The 25,639-nt window shown below is 45.1% G+C and overlaps 1 protein-coding gene across 4 annotated transcripts in view; it reads right to left on the reverse strand.

Moving 5' to 3' along the window:
* Positions 1 to 23,361, reverse strand: part of LOC119954484 (neurexophilin-1-like) — a 68,220-nt gene extending 44,859 nt beyond the window's left edge. The window contains exon 1 of one of the 4 annotated variants that reach the window (XM_038779759.1): positions 22,976 to 23,361. In XM_038779759.1, the coding sequence (XP_038635687.1) occupies positions 22,976 to 23,029 (54 nt within the window). In that variant the 5' untranslated portion in view covers positions 23,030 to 23,361. Of the gene's footprint in view, positions 1 to 8,361; positions 8,470 to 8,973; positions 9,061 to 22,975 lie in introns of those variants that run through there. The other 3 variants (XM_038779760.1, XM_038779761.1, XM_038779762.1) reach the window with 3 other exon arrangements.
* Between the last annotated feature and the right edge of the window lie 2,278 nt (positions 23,362 to 25,639).

The raw sequence follows: 25,639 nt of genomic DNA on the forward strand, positions 1-25,639 counted from the left end.
GTTACAGGAGTATCAGTAACTATTGGGAGGGCAGATATTATGGCCAACAGACATAAAACCAACTTTCAATCAGGACAGTGGTTAAACCCAGACTTCTTCATCTGAAAAAGTGATGAAATGGAAAACCTTAAGGAAACCAGGCAGAAGATTTCCCTGGAACAGGTGAAGGAACGGGACAAACATGAGCAAAGAAAACAATAAGACCAGAACCAAGGAAAGTTAGTATCAGAAATGCAGGAATATAAACAGTTGCACAAGGAGCTGGCTATGCTCAGGAAAAACTGGTCAGTGTGGGAAAGCAACTTCCATTGGGTAGCATGGTAGCACAGTGGTTAGAACAGTTGCTTCACAGCTCCAGGGTCCCAGGTTCGATTCCCGGCTTGGGTCATGTCTGTGCGGAGTCTTCACATTCTCCCCGTGTCTGTGTGGGTTTCCTCCGGTGCTCCAGTTTCCTCCCACAGTCCAAAGATGTGCTGGTTAGGTGGATTGGCCATGGTAAATTGCCCTTAGTGTCCAAAAAGGTTAAGTGGGGGTTACTGGGTTACGGGGTTAGGGTAGATACGTGGCTTGAGTGGGGTGCTCTTTGTAAGGGCTGGTGCAGACTTGATGGGCCAAATGGCCTCCTACCGCATTGTAAATTCTATGATATGTATTAATGAAAAATGAGAATTGGTGAAAGCACTGGAGTGCCAGTCACAGAAAGTACAACACTTGAATGAAAACTGGAAATATCTGAATGATAAACATGTAGCAGCAAATGTAACAAAGACAGATCTGCAATTAAAATTTGATAAACTTCCAGTATCAGAAGTTGCAATTAAATGTTGTGAGAAACACCCTAAACTGGGAAGAGAATTGCTGATGAATTGGAACAGTTGGCTGGATGCTAAATTGCAAACCAAGACAGATGAACTGCTGCAACTTTGTTGTGAAAAGAGCAATGAAATTCTTGAACTCTGATTCAGTCTGGAGGATGAAAAGAATGAGTATTGTGCAAAAAGAACTGCTGATGGTATCCTTATTACTTTCCAGATCATGGGAATATCTTCTCTGAGGCTTCTGTTTTCATCTCCTTCCAAGATGTTGGATAATGTAAACAGTATTTATTAGAGTCAGAGACTTGATTGATTTAATTTATTGTCATGTGTACCGAGGTACATTGAAAAGTATTGTTCAGAGCACAGACCAGACAGTTTGTACCATACATGAAATAACGTAGGATATACAAATACACAATGTATATAGGCACATAGGCACAGGCATCGGGTGAAGCATATGGTATGCAATACTACTCAGTAGAGAAGATGTGTGAAGAGGTCAGTTCAGTCCATAAGAGGGTCATTCAGGAGTCTGTTAACAGCAGAGAATAAGCTACTTTATAAACATATTAATGCGTGTTCTCAGACTTTTATATCTCCTGCCCAATGGATGAAGTTGGAAGAGAGAATAACCCAGATGGGAGGGGTCTTTGATTATGCTGCCCACTTTCCCAAAGTAGCAGTCAATGGATGGGAGGCAGGTTCACGTCATGGACTCGGCTGTGTTCACGACTCTCTGTAGTTTCTTACGGCAGTTGCCATACTAGGCTGTGATGCAGTCAGATAGGATGCTGTCTATGGCGCATCCGTAAACATTGGTAAGAGTCAATGTGGATGCGCCGAATTTCCTTAATTTCCTGAGGGCGTATCGGCGTTTTTGTGCTTTCTTGATCATCACGTCGACGTGGCGGACCAGGACAGATTATTGGTGATGTGCACACCTAGGAATTTGGGGTAGATGTATAAAGAGATCTTGCGAGATGCCGTGATCTGGATCTCGCATTCGTTGAGCACGATCTGGGTGAACTATTTAAATAAGCCATTAGGCTGATTTAAATATGTCAGTGCCCCAAGCTCCCAAAGCCCAGGAACTAATGGCTGACCTCCCCATGATACCATTTAGTATTGGTCTACACCAACGTGGAACAAGTGTAATGGCACCTGGGGGGCGGGGAAATGGGGGTGCTCCCAGGCCAGCGGAAGCACCCGGATGATCGGGCTCTGGGCAGGATGATATCCTGGCACTCTTGCTGGCACCTGGTCACCTTGGCACTGCCAGGCTGGCAGGGCACTGCAAGGGTGCCAGGCTGGCAGTGCCAAGGTGTCTTGGTTCCAGTTTCCCATGCCAGGGATCGGGTCCGCGAGTGCCCTTAAGAGTGGGGGGAAGGAGGGCTCGAAGACCCCCGAAGAAATAACGAGGGGCAGTGGAGGTGTCTGGAGGCTGTAGTGGGATATCCAAGAGCGAGATCTCTTTCTGCAGCCTCAGCGGGGCCTTCCCCACCAAAGCCAAAAGAAACATCAGAGACACTTTTCTTAGCGGGTTTGTTCTCGGCACTGTAGGCACAAAGAAAGATCTTGCTATATGCGCCCAAAACGGGTCTTCATTTGTTGCGTGTTCAATTCACTGTCTACACCATCAGTGACATAAGATCACATGATAACAGAGGAAGGAGTGAGATAGTTCTATGTAGAGCCTCGTGCTGAGTCTATATTTTACACAGTTCATGTAATGTTTAAAAAAAGGCAACGTTCACCAACAGCCTTGTTTCCAGCAATATCAGTAAATCCAGATCCATGACTACCATACCCAAGACCCACAGTGATGATAACAGATATTGGTTGTTGGTATATTGACCAAAAAGTGAAATCAAAATGAGTTTTGATGTGGTCATTTGAATTCAGTTACGTCTAAAAGCAGCCTGAGAAAAGGTGTTGGGCCTTCAACTTCTTATTCAATGAACCAAACATAAATTTCAGACAGATGCCCTGGGAGAACACAGGATTCCCTCACCAGTATAGGTTTAGCATATGCACACGATACGGGGCCCTTCAGGAATTGTTCCATGTCCAAGCAACAAGCACTATTTACTTGTATGCCCAGGCCCTAATTTCTTCTTGTACTATATGGTGGTATATCAATGAGAGAGAAAAAAACACATGGGGAAACAGACATACACAGAAGGAAGGAGTGAAATCCCCATCCGCTTGGAAAATTCATTCATTTGTACCATCTTTATATACGTGAATTTTTAAATGCACAAGTCTGGGGCGGCACGGTGGCACAGTGATTAGCATTGCTGCCTCATGGCGCCAAGGACCCAGGTTCGATCCTGGCCCCAGGTCACATTCACCCCGTGTGAGTCTCACCCCCACAACCCAAAGATGTGCAGGGTAGGTGGATTGGCCATGCTAAATTGCCCCTTAATTAAAAAAAAAACACAAATCTACCGCAGCCAACGGGTTATGACTACATAAGCTATATTTTAATGAAAGCAAAGTATGACGATTGTCCCTTTAAGGGCAACACAGCAGGATAAGGGTCACCTGACCTGTGCAACCAATTGGGACTCGGGGTGTGGAATAACCCCATGGTGAGAGAGTGTCCGAGGTAAATGGATATTTAGGGAGTGAGCTACAGCCATGAGGCTGCAGTACAATTCTTATTAATAAATACCTTTTGTGCTCACTAATGAAGTCTGTGAAAGTGCATTTTTACACTAAGCAATAATTATATTTTAACAAATGTCAAGAACATCATTGCGGAAAATAAACAGTTTCCTTAAAAATTCTGATCTCTGTATCTGTTGCCACCGGTTATACACCGATATTAAGAGTCATTGCTCTATTTGGAATCGATTGCAAGTAAACACCTTCCAGTGTTACCAGCTGGCCTGTCTTCCTTAACGCATAAACCAGCTGCTTTCAAAGTACAATGAAGTCTGTCTTTAATAGTTGCCATCTGGCCTGATATTCACCTGATGCTGTCTCTACGCTGCATCAGATCAACTCAAATACCTTGGGGTTACGGCAGGCAATCTGCAGAAACTGGATTCAGAAACTACCAGATGTCACTCAACAATTAAGTGAAAACAGCTAATGAGTTTCCACCTATTGGCTCCTTGTGAAATTGTTGATGCTGTGAAATATGGTGTAGCTTCAAGGAGCGTTGGAACAAGGGACAGTTCTTTGAAAGCTAAGCCAAAAAATGCCTCCAGGATTTTCAGACTGTGGGTCTGTAGCACAGCTCCTCAAATTCGACAGCATCTTTCAAGCTCTCTTGGACAGGATACAAGAAAATGCATCTGATCTGAAAGGCGATCCTTCTGTTACTGCAAGCTCCCAGCTTCTTGCCTTCTCCCAGACTTTCTTTGCAGAGCTAACTATTGGCATTCTCAAAATTCACAGCTTTTGGGGTTATAGTCCGAGAGTTCATAAAAATGCATTAGAGGATCTGATAATGTGAAAATTTGAGGAGTTCTGAAACTAATTGTGAAATTAGTCTGGGCTATTTTTTGGGACCCAGGTTTGGCTGCTATGCAAACCATCCATATCTGAACTGAGAGGCCTGAGGAATGATGGAGTTGGTTCCTGGGTCTCATTGACATACTGAGCAGTAGCGATATACCTCCAGACAAGTGGCTCGTCCAAGCAAAGAAATCAACTTCAGGCAGCGCACACCAATTAAGAAAGGCTTGCATTTATATCGCACTTTTCATGGTTACCACAACATGGCTCTTAGTGCTTTACAGCCAAGTAAGTACTTTGGAAGTATTGGGCGGGATTTTGTGATCCTGAGGCTAAGTGTTGACACCGTTGGATACGCCGTCGAAATCTCGACGGCGTCAAAAAGGCCTCAGGATCAGCAATACTGCCCCTACAGGGGGCCAGCATGGCACTGGAGTGGTTCATGCTTCTCCAGCTGCTGATCCTGGCGTCAAATGGGCGCGCGGGATCCGCGCATGCGCAGTGGCTTCCTTCAACACGCCGGCCCCGACGCAACATGGCGCAGGACGACAGGGGCTGACGCGGACAAAACAAGGCTACCAGCCAGAGAGGCCGGCCCACGATCGCAGGCTGGGCCAAATTGCAGGACCCCCTGGGGTTGGACCCCCCTCCCCTGCCACAGCCCGCCACCCGCCCCTTCCACGCCGAGTTCCTGCCGGCTGAGAGCAGATTTGGACGGCGCCGGCGGGACTTGGCGTTTTTACGGCGGCCACTTGACCCATCGCGGGCCGAGAATCGGTGGGCTGGCCACGTAGAGCAGCCCCCAACCGGCGCCGCACCAACGACGCCGGCGCTAATGGCTCCGATTCTCCGGGACGGCGTGGCACGATTTGCACTGGTCGTGGGGATTCTCCGGCTTGGCCCTTGGCTGAGAGAATCCCTCTCACTGTCACTCGTTGTAGTGCTGGAAACGCAGCAGCCAATTTGTGCAAAGCAAGCTCCCATAAACAACAATATTTTAACCACCAGATAATCTGTTTTTGTGATGTTGATTTGAGGGATAAATATTGTTGAGGACACCGGGATAACTTGTCTGCTCTCCTTCAAAAGGCCGTGGTATCTTTTGCATCCACCTGCAAGGTGGCAGGGCCTCGGTTTATTGTCTCATCCAAAAGACAACATCTCTAACAGGGAGGCACTGCTGAACTGTAGAGTCCTTCTCGCTCGAGAGAAAGAGTGTTTTTCAATGAACGCTCCTTTTTGGTTACCGCAATAGCTCCTGAAGAACCCTGAATGAGGTAGGCCCAATGCCAGTCTCATTCAACACCAAAGAAGTTTGAAAAGGGGTCCTTGAATAGACATTTGGTCCTAAATTTACATAATAAGGGAGGTCTAATTCCTGGTTGAGATTTCTGCCTTGGACTCCACAAATTTAGTATTGGGGGTGTTGGTTTGTGCTGATTGCATGCAAACTGTCCCATTGCTAAACTGAAAGCTCTGCAACAGTATTATGCCAACAAAATGGTACAAAATATATTAATTTCTACCCCAGTTTATTTTTGACTAAGAAAGAAAGAACCACCCATTAGGGGCCATGAGAGGAGCACTGATTGTTTTGAGATTGAGAATTAGGAGTAACTTAGTTTTGTTGATAAATGTCTCCTTCAAACATTAGAACAAGACAATTTCAGTTAAATGAAGCGATTGCCCTGTGAACTTTCAAAACCAATTAGAACACATGAAAAGAGCCCCGTGGAATTTGAGGAGACATACTGCACACTGACATGGACTTTTCCTGCTTCCAAATGCTGATCCTACTTGTTCCTAAGCTTCTCTGCGTTCTCAAAACTCGTTTCATCTTCTCTTCTCAAACATGTCCTTTCTCAAGATCTCAGAACCTCTAATCGTCCAACGTACTGGGTTTAAACTTTGCATCACCCCAAACACTGCTTGTTGCTTGACATTGTCTTATACCAATACTTGTACTTGGCTTAGTTCCACGATGGGCCTTAGCTCCTTACCCGAGTTATTCTGTTGCAAAAGTTGATTGGGAGAGGCGAGGAAAATATAATTTCTTAACCCAGTTATTTGTGAAGTATTCAGCCAGTGTAACTCTCCATTTTTATAATCTTCAATTGAACATCGTCCAGTTTTAAATTCTGACAGAGTTCGCATCCAGAGTGTTAACTTATCTTTCTATCACACTGACCAGTTCTACATTGCCAATGTGTTTATTTTATATCTATCTTTGAGCAATGCAGAGATGACACCAGTTTCTAAGTGTGCAACAGACTTATAACAAGAGCTTTAATCTATTTCTGCAATCACAAATGTCGCACTCATGCTTATCCCAACTCTAGCCTCTGGCAGCTTCTCTGTTTTCTCAAGCTCTGAGTCATCATCCAAGCTTCACCAATCAATCACAGTGAGCATACATCAGTTACCTGACTCACATAATCACAATATCTTGAAACTGAGGGGGAATAAAACTGTTCATATAACTGTTCAGTGACTTATATCGGAAGGTGCTCATGTTAATGTTTAAGGGAAGGACAGGAATCAGATCCTGTTGTGAAGGCATCCATAGTTGGATAGCCTGTCAATAGTCACAGTTTAGGTTCAGAGATTAAATAAAGCTCAAGGAGCCGCATCCCAGCATCAACCCATTCCTTCAGCAGGTACTCTGGTTGGTGAAAGGTTTCTTCTCGCACAGGAAACCTCAGACAGAGGTCATGATCTACCGGCCTCGTCGCACCCGACTTGGGACGTGAGGAGGCCGTTAAATCTCGCAAGAGGCCTTTCACGAGATTTACCAGCCTCACACGCCACATGCGATCTAACGGGATCTCACGAGGTGTTGTGATCTCGATTCCGCCCACAGTGGGCGGGGCATAAATTTGCATATGCAAGCATGCAATCAGGCTCACTTGAATATGCTGTCGCCGGGGTTACCCAAGATGTAGATCATACCTTTGCGTCTCGGAGACCCCGAGTGAGCGCCATTTACCACTGGTCTCCACCAATGTGGACCAGACGTACTGCACTTGGGGAGGTCTCCCGGGAGATTGGGGGTCCCTGGGTGGTTGGGCTTTGGACCGGGTGGTACCCTGGCACGCCGGTGCAACCTGAACACTGTGGCATTGCCAGGCTGGCACTCTGGCAATGCCACCTGGGCACCCTCGCAGTGCCACCTGTAGGCCACTCTGGCATTGCCAGGGTACCCTGGTGGCACTGCCAGCCTGGAGGGGGCACTATCAGGGTTCCAGGCTTGCAGCCTCAAGGTGCCTGGGTGGCATTTTGCCCATACCAGGGATCGGGCCCAGGAGGTGCCCTGCCCTGGTAATGTGGGGTGCGGAGGGGTGGTGGGGGGGGAGGGGGAGGGATGGGGGGCTGCTTAATTACCACCTTATAGGTGAGTTGGAGCATTGGGGGGGGCATCTGGAGGCCATACTGGGGCCATCGAGAGATCCATTTCAAAATTACACCTGATCTCTTCCTGCGAGCGGCACGCGTTAGTTCAGGAAATGGGGCTAAGTGAGGCCTTGTCGAGGCCCGGAAATGGAGCAGAATCCCATTTAACAGTGGGGTCATTCTAGGAAACACCCAGCTAAATGCACACGGCACGTTAAATCGTGCCCATAATTTCAGGTCTGTGCTGTGTTAGGTTAATTGGAGTGAAAGGCAAAATAATAAAATGGATCACAGCTATTGGAGGACTGGTATCACAGGAGAAGGAGTGAGAAAACTTGGAACAAAACATAATGCGCTTTTGGCTACTCAGTAAACTATTCATCGTTTCAGCAACTCAGCCTCTTCCACCTAGTTCGGCTTTGATCCAAACCAAAGCATTGGGAGTTCAAGTCAAGTTAAACATAACACAGCCTAGAACCTGATGGAGTGACAGACAGATAGGATTGCATCAAAACACTAGCATACTTCTTGTTACAATCAGCTGGATGTAGTCAAGAGTGTGAGGAGCTAAGATTTGAGCGGGAAAGAGAACAATAAATATATATTTTTTTTAAACAGTGCAAATAAAATGTAGAAAAGATAAAATAAAATACTGTGCTTAATTATGCCCAGCCTTGTTGGAACGTACCTGAGGGTTATAATGAGCTGTACATTCAAACAGATAGCATTGTCAAAGATGTGGCTGGCAGACTCGAGCGTCAGGCAGTGCTCGCGTTCAAACACAGCGACATCTGGTTACAAACCTGGGCCTACGTGACTGGCCTGCTTCCGATTTTCTTGGAGCTTTCACTCTCCGAACTCAGAAAGAGCTTCAATTCCCTGACTGGAAATCCAATGCATTTTAAGCTTCAGCTCGAGCTTTGCCAATATCCTGACAATTGGACAATTGGAAAGATAAACGTCCCCGGGAGTGAGCCGTTATCTGTCAGTTTAATGAACAGAATAGGCTGTTTCAAATTGAAAGAGACAGTGCAGTATCTCTCCGTGCAGTGTGCACAGGCCAGATGACAACTATCTGGGCTTCTCAGCGAGTTTACGAATAGATGAAGATGAGATGAGGAGGTGGAAGAGACAAGTTTGATGCCTGTAAGAGCTCACTAACAAAAGTGCAATTTACAATAAGGCCACACACAGTCGTGTTTTTTATATGTAAACTCTTTACTTATCGATATATTAACCTGAAGCACGCAAATTCTAAATGAATTCCTTCAAAAAAATAATGCTTCCGAAATGAACACACCTTCTCCATAATTCTTTTGAACCTTGGTGTCATTTTACTCTAATCCACCCAGGAAGAGACAGGCAGGATGGGTCAGCTGCCATGTTAATCCTTAACCGGTCTTCCTCTCTGTCAATGGAAATCAGTCTTCATCAAAACACATTAAGCCCTGAATGGTACCCAAGAAATATTTCTATGGCAAAACACTTAAAACCAGCTTTCGCAACATTGCAGTCACATACTCCAAGGTGAGATTAAATCCATAGAATAGCATTTAATGAATAGATCTGCCTACAAAACAAAACGCAACTGAAGAAGTGCATCGAGAAGACGCAAGCTGATATTTTACATGCAGGGCGACAGAGAGATGAACTCAGGGAAAGCATTGCATGTTGAATATGCACTCAGCGTCAGCCACATACAGTTCACAGACATAAAGCAATTCAGTTTTTGAGAGTCAGATATAGAGCGCAGTTATATATAGAACAGAGAAGCTTCCAATAGAATAGTATGTTTGGATCTACAAATATAGTAACAGACTTATTTCTTATAATATCTAGCACAGAATGTTAACATGCAACTATAATGGTCAAACAGCTCTAGCTAAAACTATTGTCTCTCATTGTACAGGATTACCTTCAACATAATCCAAACTGATTTGTTGACACATTTGAGGGCTAAAGCTCTAAAATCCACAGAATAAGGGGCATTATTGTAGTAGGATTTGCCACATTTCAAAAGCTCCTGTATTTCTAAGGGGTTGTTAGCTTTAAGCTGAATGGTCCGATTGAATACAGCTTAGACAAACACCCTGCCCTCGTGAAATTCATTGCTGCTGTGGAGGAGTCTATACGGAAATGCAATTTAGGATGCAACTCCATCATGGTTAAATGAATTATTATTGATTACTGATAAATGCACCTCAAAAGCAGTAACTAATCCAATTAGCCTTAATCCCCGTTAGTAGCTGCGTGGCTGCACATGTGTAATGTAACACCAGCTTTTCGAGAGAATTGTAGCAAGTCTTTCGTTAAATCCTTCACTTTTTCCTCCAAGAATCTTATTGCAATTTAATTAATACACAGTACACACATTAAAAATCATGAGAGGTATAGACAGAGCGGTAAATAAGAAACTGTTTCTTGGTGTTCGTTAGTGGAAGGATTGAGAACGAGAGGACTCCGACTTAAGGTGATTAGGAAAAAGAAGCAACGGCGGCACAGTGGCAAGTGGTTAGCACTGCTGCCTCGCAGTGCCAGGGACCCGGGTTCAATTTCAAGCCTTGCGTGACTGTGTACAGTTTGCACGTTCTCCTTGAATCTGCGTGGATTTCCTCCGGGTGTTGCAGTTTCCTCCCACAGTCCAAAGATTTGCAGGGGTTTTAAAAAAAAAATCCAATTAAGGGGGCAATTTAGCGAGGCCAATCCACCTACCCTGCACATCTTTGGGTTGTGGGGATGAGGCCCACACAGACACGGGGAGAATGTGCAAACACCACATGGACAGTGACACGGGGTCAGAATCGAACCCGAGTCCTCAGCGCCATGAGGTAGCAGTGCTAACCACTGCGCCACCGTGCTGCCTGTGAAAGATTTGCAGGTTCGGTGGATTGGAAATGCTAAATTTCCCCTTAGTGTCCAAAGATGTGCAGGTTAAGTGGTGTTACGGGGGTGGGGGGGTAGGCCTAGGTAGGATGCTCTTTCAGAGGGTCGGTGCAGAATCGTTGGGCCAAATGGCCTCCTTCTGTACTGTGGGAATTCTATGATTCTATGGACATGAGGTAAAGTTTATTTTTCAGAGTGAGTGGTTAGGGGCTGGAATGTACTGCTGATAGGAGATTCAATCGTGGAATTCAAAAGGGAATTGAAGAGGAAAATAATTACTCGGCTACAGGGGAAAAAAGGCTGGGGTATGAGACTGGGTGGGTTGCTCTTCCTGAGATCTGCCACAGCAAGATGGGTCAAATGACCTCCTCCTGCACTCTAGCCATTCAATGAGTCTACGATGTTCTATGTAACACACAGCATTTTTTTAAAAGTCACACAATTTGCTTTTCCCTTTTGCTCTCTACAGAATAAATAACTCATCAACTTCCCTCCATGACTCCGGTTCTACTGCCACTAATTGCATGGCACTGTCTTCTCGGCTACTGTGAGACACTACCACCTGCTGACCTATTTAAGTACTGCACATTCTTGTTCAATTTGTAGTTGAGTGCCAGGCACATCCAGGGCTCTGACCTTCCCAGGCTCCTTAAGTAACAGCCTTCAAGCTCTCGTCCCTGATAAACAGCATCAGTACAGCAACCAATGAGAGGTACAAATTCTCTGCAATACCAGACATGTCAGGATACTGACCTGCGTCAGTTTGCCCCAGGAGACGAGTCAACTCCAGTTCTCTCACATCTGCTGGTGACTAATTAAAATGTTCAGACTTGCAAACCTCTTGGGTGTCCACAGGACAGTGAGGGGCAAACTGTAACATGGATTGAAATAGGGACAATATCAATCTACAACGCAGAGGTAGGATTAGGGGAGGGAAGGCTTTTTTTAAAACTGCCTGTTTAGAAACCTTTCTACAATATTCAATGTTAACTCGCAAACATTTTGAGTGTGATCCAAAGCACTATTTTTACAATTTCTGTTCCGTTGCATTGGCCATATTGTCTATTTCTGATTTCCTTCAAATGCAATTTCCTCAATATCTGCATTATTGATCAGGGGTGCGTTTACACTGCTTGCACCAAGTGCTGAAAATGCTTGTCAGGAACTCAGGATCTCCCCCCCCCCAAATTCTTTGGTGACTGAAAAGCTGCAAAGCAGCTGATCCTGAAGTCTGAACACCTTCTTAAAGCTCCCGCTATGTGAAGTCCTGGGCCAGGAGGTAACATTCATAAAAACGTTCCTCATAACGTTAGAATTAGATGGGGTAGGGTGGGGGAGGGAGTTGAAATCTGAATATGAAATCCCCAATAGAGTCCATTTGGCCCATCGAGTCTGTACTGAATCTTTTGAAGACGTTTGCTTTTCATTCTAGCGGAGCTGGCTCGAGGGGCAGACCAGCCCTACTCCCGATCCTGTTCGCTATGTTCTTTACCCCACGTGTGTTCTGCCCGAAGACAGAACCTTGGTTCATTGTCTACCGATACACCTTCCTGCGCTGTTTTCTTGTCCGTTATTTGTCACTGGCGGTTTGCTACCACTCTTAGGGGCAAGGCAAAGAGACAAGTCCCAAGTCGACCTCAGCTGAAACAGGAAATGAAGCGGTGCTGTTGGCCTTAGTCCAAACCACATGCTAGCCACGTGACAAACTCTGCTATGTTTGCTTCACCTCTGACAAGAGTTAATTGAAAATCTTTTGTCATTTCTTCTGATACACCGTAAAACATTTTGAGAAGAATTGTCCAATTTACATTTTGGAAACTTCCATACTGCCTCCTCAAAAGATGAACTTTCTAGTCCAAACTCATGCAGGTGACAGTCTTCCTTTTACCCTCGGCCTTGCTGCCACAATGCAAGAGTTGTGCCTCAGATTTCTCCCAAATACAGTGGTATTGGTCTCTCCAGTAAGTGGTCAGAGTATAATCCATTTCGAAGTCTGCCCATTGTGCAGAACATCTAACGATACAGTAACAGGGGTGTAACAGTATTATTTCCTTGTGATCTGTCAGATACAAATCATTGAGCTGCCCCCATTTCACAGCAATTGCAACAGCTTTGATTGGATTCACAAATTTTAACAGTAGCTCTTGTGTATATAAAGCAGTACAAACAGTAAATATGTTATGTTCTCCACAGCAAAGGGCCATCTTATTTCACTTTAGAAGAAAAACTCTCCTAAATGCTAAACTGTTTGCCTGTCTAATGTTTGTCCTTCTCCCTCTAGCCTTGAAGATCTGATTTACTTCAAGGTCTTTGCTGGGTCAGATTGACTCCCTCTAACTCTGGTTCTATTTTTCAGTTTCCTATGTTCAGAGACAGAAAGGGCCAGAGGCTGCCCAACACACTGGCTGTGGGATGATTAATGAATTGCCAAGGCAGGTTAATGAATTTCTTATTGTTTATTCTTTCACGGGATTTGGGTGTCACTGGCTGGGCCAGTATTTGTTGCCCATCCCTAATTGCGCTTGAGAAAGTGGTAGTGAGCACCCTTCTTGAACCGCTGCAGTCACATGGTGTAGGTACACGTGCAGTGCTGTTAGGGTTGGAGTTCTAAGATTTTGTCCCAGTAACAGTGAAGGATGGAGTGTAGCTTGGAGTGGAACCTGCAGGTGGTGATGTTCCCATGCATCTGCTGCTCTGCTGTCCTTGTGTTCTAGGTGGTAGAGGTCCGCAGGTTTGGAAATTGCTATCAAAGGAGGCTTCTTAAGTTGCTGCAGTGTATCTTCTAGATGGTACATATTGCTGCCACTGTGCATCAGTGGTGGAGGGAATGAATGATTAAGGTGGTGGACAGAGTTCCAATCAAACGGGTTGCTTTGTCTTGGATAATGTTGAGCTTTTTGAGTGTTGTTGGAGCTGCATTCAATCAAGCAGGTTGAGAGTGCGCCATCACATGCCGACTTGTGCCTTGTAAATTGTGGTTAGGCTCTGGCCCCAATATTTATATGGCTGGTTCATTTCAGCTACTGTTCAATGGTAACCTCCAGGATGTTGATAGTGGAGGATTCAGCGGTGGCAATGCCATTGAATGTCAAGAGATGGTTACATTCTCTCTTGTTGGAGATGATCATTGCCTGGCACACATGTGGTACAAATGTTACTTGCCACTTATCAGACCAAGACTGAAAGTTGTCCAGGTCTTGCTGCATAAACGGACTGCCTCAGTATCTGAGGAGTCACCAATGGGGCTGAACATTGTGCAATTGTCAGCAACCATCCCCAATTCAGACCTTATGATAGTGGGAAGGTCATTGATGAAGCAGCTGAAGATGGTTGTGCCTAGGACACTAGTCTGAGGAGCTCCTAGAGTAATGTCTTGAGACTAAAATGGCCACAGTCATTTTCCTTTGTGCCAGGTATGACTCCAGGTAGTGGAGAATTTTCCTTCGGATTCACCGTGGCTTCAGTTTTGCTTGGATCCTTTGGTTGAAGTTTTCCAGCCCCCCCCCCCCCCCCACCCCCACCCCCGGCCACCCACACACGCAGGGGGTTTTCTGGTGGGAGAGGCCGCTCGTCAAATGTTATCGGTGGCATCTTCTAGTCCCAGTGAAGTCAATAGTCATTTGCGCGCATCGCCAGCTTTGCCACTGGGGAACCCACCACAATGGGGGGTCGTCTTTGGTAGGACGGGAAGATTCCGCAGGCCTTAGTGCCGGAAAATCCCAGTCTTTGAAACTGCATTCGGTCAAATGCTGCCTTAATGTCAAGAGCAGTCACTCTCACCTCATTTTATGAGTTCAGCTCTTTTGTCCAGTTCAGACCAAAGTTGTAATGAGGTTAGAAACTCTTATTACTTTTTTCAAATAAGTGTTAATACACTTTGCTTCAAACACCCAAAGTTTTAGATTAACTTTTTTTGAACCAAATCCTTTCTGTGGCAAAAGGATCAAAGGAAAATCTGAAACAGGACACAAGCTCAAAACTATATTTAGGCTTTGAATGAATAACCCCAAAAGCACCATCCTTTATTTTGTTATGTGCACCTTTATAGATTTTGCCTCACCGATCATGCTTCACTCTTGCCCAATATTCTACAAAAATAAGCACGCACATAAGCCCAAAGCAATACAACAGGCACTTCAGCAAAATTATTAAAATAATTCTCAGAGGTTAACAGGAGAAGCAAGCTCACAACAACCACTGCTCTGCCTCAAGAGTGATTAGTTCAGTATTTAATCTTTTATTGAACCAAAATCATTGCCATTAAATCTTTAACTACGTTTCTGAACGCTGGATGATGAATTGATTTTCTTCCAAAAGTTAAGCTCCCACCCGTCACACCAAGCCCCCTCGGCCACAGGGGAACCGAGGAAGCATGATCCTTATTCACAGTGAAAAGAGCAACGACGACACAGGTTTCCTTTTCTGTCAAGTAATGGAATGCAGATTGGCTGTGGGAAATTAAAATAATTTATAATGCATTTTAAAAGCTCACAGCTTAAGTCAATTAGAGCTACACAAAAAAGCACAATCAAGATCTGCATTATTGTTCTGAGTCGTCTTAATTTTTTTTAAAATGCAAGAACACAGGCGAGTCAGATGCCCTGAACTATTCATTTAAAGCCTTATTCTCCAGCTCCTGCAGTTATAGCTACAAAACCAATGCAGTAGAATGATCAATGTTCAGTTAGCTGATCTCAGCCATGGTTGTATTTGAAGTTGATTATAATGTTCCTGTCTTTTGGAATTGGAGACACCAAGGGCAATTGGCTTAAATCAAACCGGGCTCTCGTCCCCGATCACTGTCCGTTGTATCCTTCTGCATGCAGACAGGAGTCAAGGGGGAGATAATTGAGAGTGTTAGGCCTTAAATCTGAGGTTCCTGACTTGGTGGGCTGACTTCTCAATATGGGATTGCGAACCCAATGCTTGATTATATCAACTTTTAAATGCAAAGGCCTGAACTGACGTGTGGGTGCGACTGGCATCTGATTAGTGGCACCGGGAGGATCTCGTTTTGGAGGGCAATTTACAAAGGCAGTACATGACAGCCGGGGTTTAACAATGCCTGGACAAATGGGCCAAACAAACGCCCAAGCACTCACTCATCAACTTAAATTGCTTCGTGCATAAAAGCACCTTGTTTGAATAATCCACATTTTAAAAGTAATATTCTAAATCAGCAGTTATGGTCAATAAAGGATTTACGCTGTATTCCTGGCAACTCAGCTGTTTTTTTAAATTCACTCATGTAGGCATCTCTGGCTGGGCTAGCATTTATTGCCCATCCCTAATTGCCCTTGAACTGACTGAGTGGCTTGTTAGGTCATTTTAGAGGCCATTTCTGTGGATCTGGACTCAGTAAGGATGGCAGATTTCCTTCCCTAAAAGACATTAGTGAATCAGATAGGTTTTTACAACAATGGTTTCATGGTTATCATTACATTTTGAATTTCAGATATTTATTGAATTCAAATTTCGCCAATCTGCCCTGGTGGGATTCGAACCTTGGTCCCTGGAGGATGGCCAGGGGTCCACTGGATTATTAATTCACTGACAATGCCACTACACCATCACTTCGCCCCACTAATGCACTAATGAGGTCCAGAGAATTCTCCGCACTCAATCTTTAAAAATTTGATTTTGTCCTTCCAACCCATTAGTTAATTAGAGGCGTATGGAATGAAGGCTGTCCACCCACCGGCTCTGCGTTTAAAAATTCCAGCACATTCCAGAGGCATCAGAATATTGACACACTATCTGAGAGCATTATTTCCAAAGTGCATTCACAACTGACCTGGTTCCCCACGGGGAACTGAAATTCCAGCCCAGTGAGACTATGATCTTAGCAAGTGGGGAACCGTGGCATGCAAAGGTGCGAAGCTTCCTCACAGGAAAGGAGCAGAAGCCAGGGGAATACCACTCCAGCAAACATAATAAAAATAATCTTTATTATTGTAACAAGTAGGCTTACCACTGCAATGAACTTACTGACATTCTAGTGCCTGCAAATGAAGTGTTGTACCGGAAGAGTTGTACCGGAACTCTGATAGTAGATTATCTCCTTGTTTTCTAGACCAAATGATGCTTTGCACTGTGGGATTGGAAGAGGTGAGACTATCTGTCCTTTTAATTCCTCCTCTCCATTGGCAGTCCCTTGGGATTCAGGACAGCTTGTTTCAAATCCAGTTCAAATCCAGTTGAATCGATTCTGAGATGGTTGCAAAATCTAATGTATGAAGATCTGCAAACTCTGCCACATGTGGGGCAGATGGTACTTGAAGGATTGGGTAGATGGTTGTTTGAAAGTTTGTATGCTCCCTATGAAGCCTCAACATCACCTCTTCATGTTCCTGACGAAGTCCCTGGACATTTTTGGTGCCTTCCAACACAAAACGTCTCCATTTTGGCTGGTCACAAGCCAGGGTCTCCCGTGAGTTGGTGGGTAAGTTTGGCCTCTTCAGGGATGTTTTGAGGACATCACTAAAGTGTTTCCACTGTCCAGGGAGTTTCCTGCTGACCAAGTCTCAAGTGGAGCACATAATATAATCTATTCAGTAACTTGCTTTCGTTGCTATTTCTGAAATGTGTGTACTTCCAATAAACAGACGATGAGTTGAATTAACTATTATGTTTTTTTAAATATAAATTTGACCAGTTGTACTGATCACTGGGAATCCTTGTTTATTTGCCATTAAAGTAACACCAACAATTTAGTGTCTTGTTGGTCAGTTGCATCCGAACCTAGAAACAAGCAAATGCTTCAAAAAAATCTGATCATTCAAAGATTATTATTTTTTAAAATAGATTTTACAGTGCAGAAGGAGGCCATTCGGCCCATCGAGTCTGCACCGGCTCTTGGAAAGAGCACCCTATCCAAGGTCAACACCTCCACCCTATCCCCATAATCCAGTAACCCCACCCAACACTAAGGGCAATTTTGGACACTATGGGCAATTTATCATGGCCAATCCTCCTAACCTGCACATCTTTGGACTGTGGGAGGAAACCAGAGCACCCAGAGGAAACCCACGCACACACGGAGAGGATGTGCAGACTCCGCACAGACAGTGACCCAAGCCGGAATCGAACCTGGATTATGGATCTAAGTCCCATCCTATGACCTGAGAACATAATCTATGCTACCACTCAAGTGTAGCACCGAGAGAGTGCTGTATTGTCTTGCCTGTTCTATTGCTCCAGTGGATGTTAATATGAACTAGTAGCACTGCCTGAAGAAGCTGGCATTCCCTAATAGCTAACTGGTTTCTCCGTCAACCAACATTGAACTTGTTATTCAGAACATTGGTGTTTTATTGGACCTTGCTCGGTGCAAAATAGCTGCTGTTTGCTAACAAACCAATGGTGACCAGATCTCATTGTATCTGAGGGATACAATACGATATTTAAATACCTTTTGTTCTCCTCGTCCCATCTAATTCATATTGCCACTATTTTTGGTCTCCCCCTTCAAGTTAGGCTGATGTATATTTTTGTCCTCCCTTGGCTTGTGCTCACCCTTTTACTCACCTCTCCAATTTCATCAGCATTTCTCAACGCACTTCTGCTGTCTCCAGCAGATTGAGTATGCCTGTGATCTAGGTACTCCTGTTCTTGCAAAAACCCCTGTCAATATTGTGCAATAATGTTCAATTCCTTGAGGCTGCAACAAGAAGCCTTTTTTTGGTCAGCATTTAGTGCCCATTTCTAATTGCCCTTGAACTGAATGGCTTGCTGGGCCATTTCAAAGGGCAGTTAAATGTCAACACATTACTGTTGGTCTGGAGTCATGTGTAGGCCAGACCAGGTAAGGATGGCAGATTTTCTTCTCTAAAGGGCATCAGTGAACCAGATGGCTTTCCAATGATAATTTTCAATTCCAGATATAATAATGGAATTTAAATTCAACCAGCTGCCATGATGGGATTTGAACCCTTGCCCTCAGAGCATTACAGATTACTAACCCAGTGATATTACCACTACACCAACGTCCCCTGCATTGGCCCAGGGAGTGGTGAAGGAAGGATAAACAGGCACAGCTTTGAAAATGCTGACTGTATCGAGTACAGAATGGCTTTTCGCGAATGGCAGTGTTGAATGCCATCTTGCAACACAGTGGAGTTTTAATGATTAATATTTTACACCCATTTCCCCACCTGCCTTTCCCCCCTCAGTAATGTTTCCCCCTACATTCCTGGAATATAGTTCCACCCTCTGATCGTGCTCTGATTACTGCAGCAAAGTAGCTAGCCATCGCCTGTGAGTGTTGGCAAGCTATTCTGTTGGGTGGATGCATCAGAGCTGAGATAAATCCCATCTTCATGCCCCCGCCACACAAGTGACCTAAGAGGTGGAACTTCATGGCCAATTGTAACAATCCTGCCCTGCCTTGAGATTATTGAATTGCACATCTTGCGGTTTAAAGTGGGACATTCTTTATCTGCCATCTCTGAGGTCCATCACTTTAATCTCACGTGCCCATGTTCTGGAGGACAGCTGGCTGATAGTTGTGCTGTGCCAACCACTTTTTGACCCACTTATTTTCCTTATTCTGAAACAATTCACCCCAGACTGGAAAATCGTGTTGTCTGCCCGTAGGAAGCAGAATGTTAGTGCTACATAAAATTAGGACTTAAACTGTGATTTCCAATTTGTTTTTTTCTAGTGATGTTCTAATGACAACATGACCTTGGGGGTAAGTGAGGATGGCTGCGGAGGAGGGGGGAACCTTCCGACAACTGATAAGATTTCTGTGCAACACAGAGGATGGTTACACATTCCAGGCTAACAGTAATACATCTCACTCACCACCCGATTGGAATACTGCCTGATAAACTACTCAATACGACTTACGTCACATTTATAAGAACGATCTCGATAACTTAATTATCTGCTTGTAAGTTCGTTTCTAGTCGTGTGATACAAATCATAGCTGGAAAACCATTGTCTCATTTGATGAATGACAAGTGTGAGTACAGGGAAAGAGTGAGGCTTTGGAAACAGGAAAGGGTCAGCCAGCTTTTTCCCAGGTACAACAAAATAGGGTAGCAACTATGAGGAAAAGTAAGAATCAAGAGGAAATTGACCTGACTAATAAGTAAAACAACTCACCTTTAAGAAGATGAATGCTCTACTCATGTTCCTGTGTTCATTCCAGAAATGTGCCACCTAAATAACTCTCTAATTCTGCTGATCCATCCATATAACATTCCCACCAATTCTAATTCAGAAAATTAATGATCCTTTTTTATCCTACATTGCAATATCAGCTTTGTCTTCAAACACCACGTGGAAAATTCTTTGTGGAACGACTGCACTGCACCAGTAACAAAATGATTGGAAAGCATATGCATCTCTTGTGTATATAAAAGACAAAATAAAAATGAGTCAATTTAAGGCAAGCAAATAGTCCTGAGATTCTAATAAGTTAATCCAGTTCTAGTTTATGTTAAATGAACCCCTCGTTGAAATCCTGCCGTGTAATTTATTCACAGGGATCCTTCATCATTGATATGACTGATAGAAACATATTTGTGTTCTGCAAGGTGCAAAGGGGAATTCATCACTCAAGGATTTAAATGTCACTTGACTTGTGTGGCATTCAGATTTGACACTTGGAAATGATTTTCCTCATTACCATTTTGGTTGGCAAATATGTGTTTTTCACAGATTGGGAATTTTAGGCACACAATTAACCTCCCATGGCCAGTCGAAATGGACAATGTAGTTTACTCTGAAAAGGGGCACTCTCATCGTTTGCTATGAATCAAGATACGTGAATCATTTTTATTGCTAGATCTGTGGATTTTCTTCTCAAACAATACCTGCTAATAACCTTACCAAGGCAAATGGCTGGGAGAAACGACCGAGACTGACCGTATGCAGTAACTGTATTAAAACACACACACAGAAGCACGCACACAGAAACACACACACACATACACACAGAAACAAACACACAGGCACACAAACATAGACACACACATAGAAAGAAAAACACAGAAACACACCCACACACATAGAAACAAAAACACAGACACACAAAGACAGACACACACATAGAAACAAAAACACAGAAACAAACACCCACCCACAAACATAGACACACAGATATACACACACACACACACAAACAGACGTACACAGATGCACACAAACAACTGAAAGCACAAAATCACTGGGTTAATGGCAATTCGGCACCTCCTCAAGTTCAGGATACAGTATAATGCCATTTCAATATCACCATAGGAATTAATTGTGGGCTTGAGCCATGATAAAAGTAGCACTAAGTGGGAACAAGAGTTTTGAGGTTCATTAAAGCTGGGAGATGTGAGTTCTGTTCCAGGGTATCCTCTGGCACAGGACAACTCCAGCCTTAATCTTGCACCTCAGCTAGTTTATCAGATTATATCACAATTAGTGCTTAAAATGGTTCATTGAAGCATTGAAATGGATAAAATTAAGCATATTAAATTTAATCCTAATTATTTACAATGCTTTATAGGGCGGTGCTGATAGACAGGCTTAATGGTCTCCCACTATTTAGTTTATATATAATATATTTATATTTAATATACTAATATAAGGGGCTGGTTTAGCTCACTGGGCTAAATCGCTGGCTTTGAAAGCAGACCAAGGCAAACCAGCAGCACGGTTCAATTCCCGTACCAGCCTCCCCGAACAGGCGCCGGAATGTGGCGACTAGGGGCTTTTCACAGTAACTTCATTGAAGCCTACTCGTGACAATAAGCTATTTTCATTTTTCACTTAGCAATGTACATTTTATACTGGTGGGGCCAATATTTTTATATTCCATACAGTTTCAGTAAATAAAGGAATACCGTTTAATAACTGAACCTGTGGAATTGACATCACAGGTACCCCTAATTCTCAGTCCACATTTTCTGCCACACTAAGGTGTCCAATGATGCTGCAGTACACCATTTACCTCAGGCTGGATCTCGCTGGGCGAAAGTTCACCTCGTGGCAAACTGCCACGACGTGGGTCCCACGGGGTCAATTCATTTCGGGTGGACTAAATCTGATGCGCGTGGGGGTCAGTGGGGAGGGGGTCTTGTGGAGGGCAGTGTTGGCAGAGATTTGTCCTGAGGAAATACCACCTCCCTCCCTATCCGGTTAAAGTGTTTCTCTTGCTCACTGCTCATCCTATCCGTGGGTAACCTCCTCTGAAAGACAAGTCAACTGTTGAACCAGCCCAGAGACCTAAATGTATCGGCCCCTTGGGACCTGCCCGTTGGCCAGGAGATGAACCTTCATTCCCTCCGAGAGCGGCAGATTGAGGTAAATGATGTGTTTCAGCATCAAGGGGGACACCTTAGAAAATACTGGGGATGGGTGAAACTTCAGAATTCCCGCAATGCCAGTCCTTACAAACCCACAGCGCACTAGGAAACACAAAGTTATTAAAAACTCCCAGTCCATTTGAGTAATAATCATGTCAAAGCACCATTCCAGAGAAAGACCAGTCTGGTGGAAGGGACAGACCCATCCCCGGCGATGGGCGATTTGGTTGGTCCTGTGGGGATTCTGAAGGTGATGTTGGGGAGTTTTTGCGGTGCTGTCTTGCAGCGCAGTGTGTGCGCGGGTGTTAATCGCGACAACCTACAAGCGGGCAGCCCAGCGCTGTGCATTTGACCAGCCCAGCTTCTATTGGTGACTGGTGTCTGGACTGAAGTCTCCCCGAACCTGCCCTTCTGAATTATATATATATAAAAAAATCACTCCATCCTTGTGCTGAGGTTCTGCACAGACCGGGGTGGAGAAATCCCTGCCTTTGCTCCCTGAGAGGGGTTAGAGTGGGATTCGCACTGCTGGATCAGTCCACAGTGAAACCTGTCCACAGCCCAAATAAAGGAATAAAGATGCGCGAAATCCACAAAACCTCCCTCCGCAGTGATTTGTCCAACATCCCCAATTGGCTTTCATACCTCAAAGGACCATCCCGGGCTTTTCCAGCCGGACTCTCACTTTGGCGCGAACGCAAAACAAAAGTCAAACTGGGACTTGTTAGTCGATGAGAATGGGAATCCCGATTCAGCGCCGCTCTCAGTGGCGGCTGACCACCGCTCAGTCCCCGTTACCTTTGAACTTCTCACTTCTTTTTTCATCGACTCACAAGTCGCCCCCAGGACAGGTCTGGGTGAAAACCCCAGCACACCCTTCCCAAATTCCCAAAGGCGCCAGGTTTGAGAATTCAGGCAACTCGATCAGTCAGCATTTAAAAAATGCCGATTGATTTCAAGTTAGTTTCTTCAGCTGGAGATGAAATGGGCGCAACGGGGAGAGTTGAATGTGGTGAAGTATTTTTTCTCTCTCTCTCTGCAGCCAGAACAATGCAAACCGCAGCAACAATACAATTACATCAGTTTCGTTCCTATCAGTCTTTTGTTAAACTCTCTTACCAGGTATAAGATGCGCTGGGCGAGGAGGACGGCGCGCCAGTAATAACCTCGCATCTTCCTTCAAACCGCCTGGGCTTTTTTTTTCCTGTCTGTTTTTAGTGATCTTTCACATCTGCCACCTGCTAATCCAGACTGCAGTCACTGAACACACAGAGTCACCCAGTCCATCATCTCGCCGCTTCAAGCACACACACACTCCTTTCCTCACTCGCGGCTTCAATCCTTCCTGGCAAGGAGGGAGGTGAGTGTGAAGGGAGAGTTTCCGCGCCCACCTCAGCCCCGTCCAGCCCCCGTCACCTGCCCCAGCAGTTGGGAGCGCAAGTTGAAGGCGAGCGAGCGGCGGCTGGTGCCAGCGAGCGCCGCTCTGCCCCTGCCACTCCGCACAAGTGCCATCTGCAAATGGTGTGCCCCTCCCGTCACAGCTCAAACCCGCACACAACGTGCTGGATCCTTACTGGATTCTGCCCGTGACCTGTTCAGGGATCTGAGCACCTGATAGGTGGTTTAGCCGACAACAGGGGTGTCTGGAAACCAATCGGTTGATCCCCCCCCCCCCCCCCCCCCGCTCTTTGTCAGCCAGTAAAACCGACAGAGACGGAGCATTGATGTGATTACAGGAGTTGTTCCCAAATTCATACAAATATATAAATCCCCACGTGATAATGTAATGATGTCAAATCTACTCCCACAGAAAGTCCAGATGAGAATCAGTGTCCTAGCCAAATATAACCACCTATTAATAAACCATTGCAGATCACAGTTTCCAGCAGGAATTACTGTATTGGAAATTTCACAAACCTGCTGGTTCTTGATTAGTTTTGTTTTAAGCACTCAGAACATTTGAAATCCCGTTTTATACTCCCAGACCCTGTTTCAGAGGAGTTCGGACCAGTCTTCTTATTGCCCCGTTTTACTGTGCCCCCCTCTCCCCCCCCCCCTCCCCCCCTCTCCCCACCCCCTCTTCTGGGCGACTGAACACCATCTACACACAGGGTTGGAGTGTGGATGGTCATTGGGGACGCCCAGCCGGTCCCGGGAGGTTTCCAGACGGGGAATAAGTGCTTAAACGCTTTGCAAAGTTTTTTTTTAAAGAAAAAAAAGTTTGCTTTAAAACTCGGGATCTGATTGCTCTGCCGGTTTCAAAAGTTTCAAACCTCTGCACTTTTTTTGGGGGGGTGCTGTGGTCCCTAATCTCGGCGACCTCTCTGGGAACGGACCTTGTGATCACATTACGGTGCAAAGCAAAGCGGCCTCACCAAGTGCTGGGATGGAGCTGATATTCCATTGAGAGAGAGAGAGAGAGACCGATTTCCCGAATGGGAATCAAATGGAGAGATAAATCTAACCACGGTATCAATGTGGGACGCTGCTGATTCTCTCCAGCCCAGTTCCGCGCGATTAAAACGGGTGGTTTGATTCAGAGGGGACAGGGGCTTGAAAGGAGTTGATGGTCACGTTTAATGAAAGCGGCGATTTGAACTACTGATTCAGTCTGACCTACAAAATAACCCTCCCCATTAACTGCACCATGGCACTTGTCTGCAGAAGTTGTGCAGCACATTGGAACGAGTGAGGTTTGTTTAGTTGCTGTTTTGCTCTCTCTGTCAGTGTCTGTTAATCTCCGAGATACAAGGTGAGGTGAAGGGCGGCTCACCAATGAACAACTTGCATCTTCCTTCAAACCGGCTTAATTTCTCATATCCGACACCTTGGTGTCCAGCTTTGACAAAGAGTCATCCAGACTCGAAACGTTCGCTCCCTTCTCTCTCCACAGATGCTGTCAGACGTGCTGAGATTGTGCAGCATTTTCTGTTTTATGTTTCAGATTCCAGCATCCGCAGTAAGTAGCTTTTACCCACTGCTGGTATCCAGATTGTGGTCAGGCACTGAGGGGAAGTAGCTATAAACAAGAAATTTGCCATCCCCTCACTGCTGGGCCCCTCTCGGTCTCTCTCTCACACACACACCTTTCTCATCCCCTTTGATAAAACTCTGAATGAGATTTCCTGAGCTGCCCTCGGTTTTCTACACCAATTACTTCCACGAGTGCCCACTGCAAGTTGCTCTTGCTGCCCGAGTATGAGTCAACACGTTTCCCACCCTGACACTCCATAAGACCATAGGAAATAGGAACAGGAGTCGGCCATTCGGCCCCTCGAGCCTGCTGTCCCATTCAATAGGATCGCAGCTGATCCAACTTTGCTCACATCCACTTTCCCACCCTTTCCCTGTAATCCTTGATTCCATTACTGGTCAAGAATCCATCTATCTCAGCCTTAAATATGCACAAGGACTCTTCCCACCAGCTCTCTGTGACAAAGAGTTCCAAAGACTCACAAAATTCCTCCTCATCTTAGTCCTGTATTCTGAGACTATGCCCTCTGGTCCTAGACTCGCCCCTATCAATACCCTCTTCACCGTAATGCTCTCACCCACCACTCCTCGACCACACACCTGTCCCCCACCCCCCCCTACCCCTCCCACACACACACCCTGCCCATCACAGGCAACTTCATGTACAATAAAAACAGAAGATGCTGGAACAAAAACTCTGCAGCTCTTCAGGAACTGTGTTGGATTCCAAATGTTTCTCTCTCCACAGATGCTGCCTGACTGGGTGGATTTTCCCAGCATTTTCTGCTTTCATCTGCCAAGGGAGCACAT

The sequence above is a fragment of the Scyliorhinus canicula genome, chromosome 19 (assembly GCF_902713615.1).
Source record: "Scyliorhinus canicula chromosome 19, sScyCan1.1, whole genome shotgun sequence".
Classification (NCBI taxonomy): domain Eukaryota; kingdom Metazoa; phylum Chordata; class Chondrichthyes; order Carcharhiniformes; family Scyliorhinidae; genus Scyliorhinus; species Scyliorhinus canicula.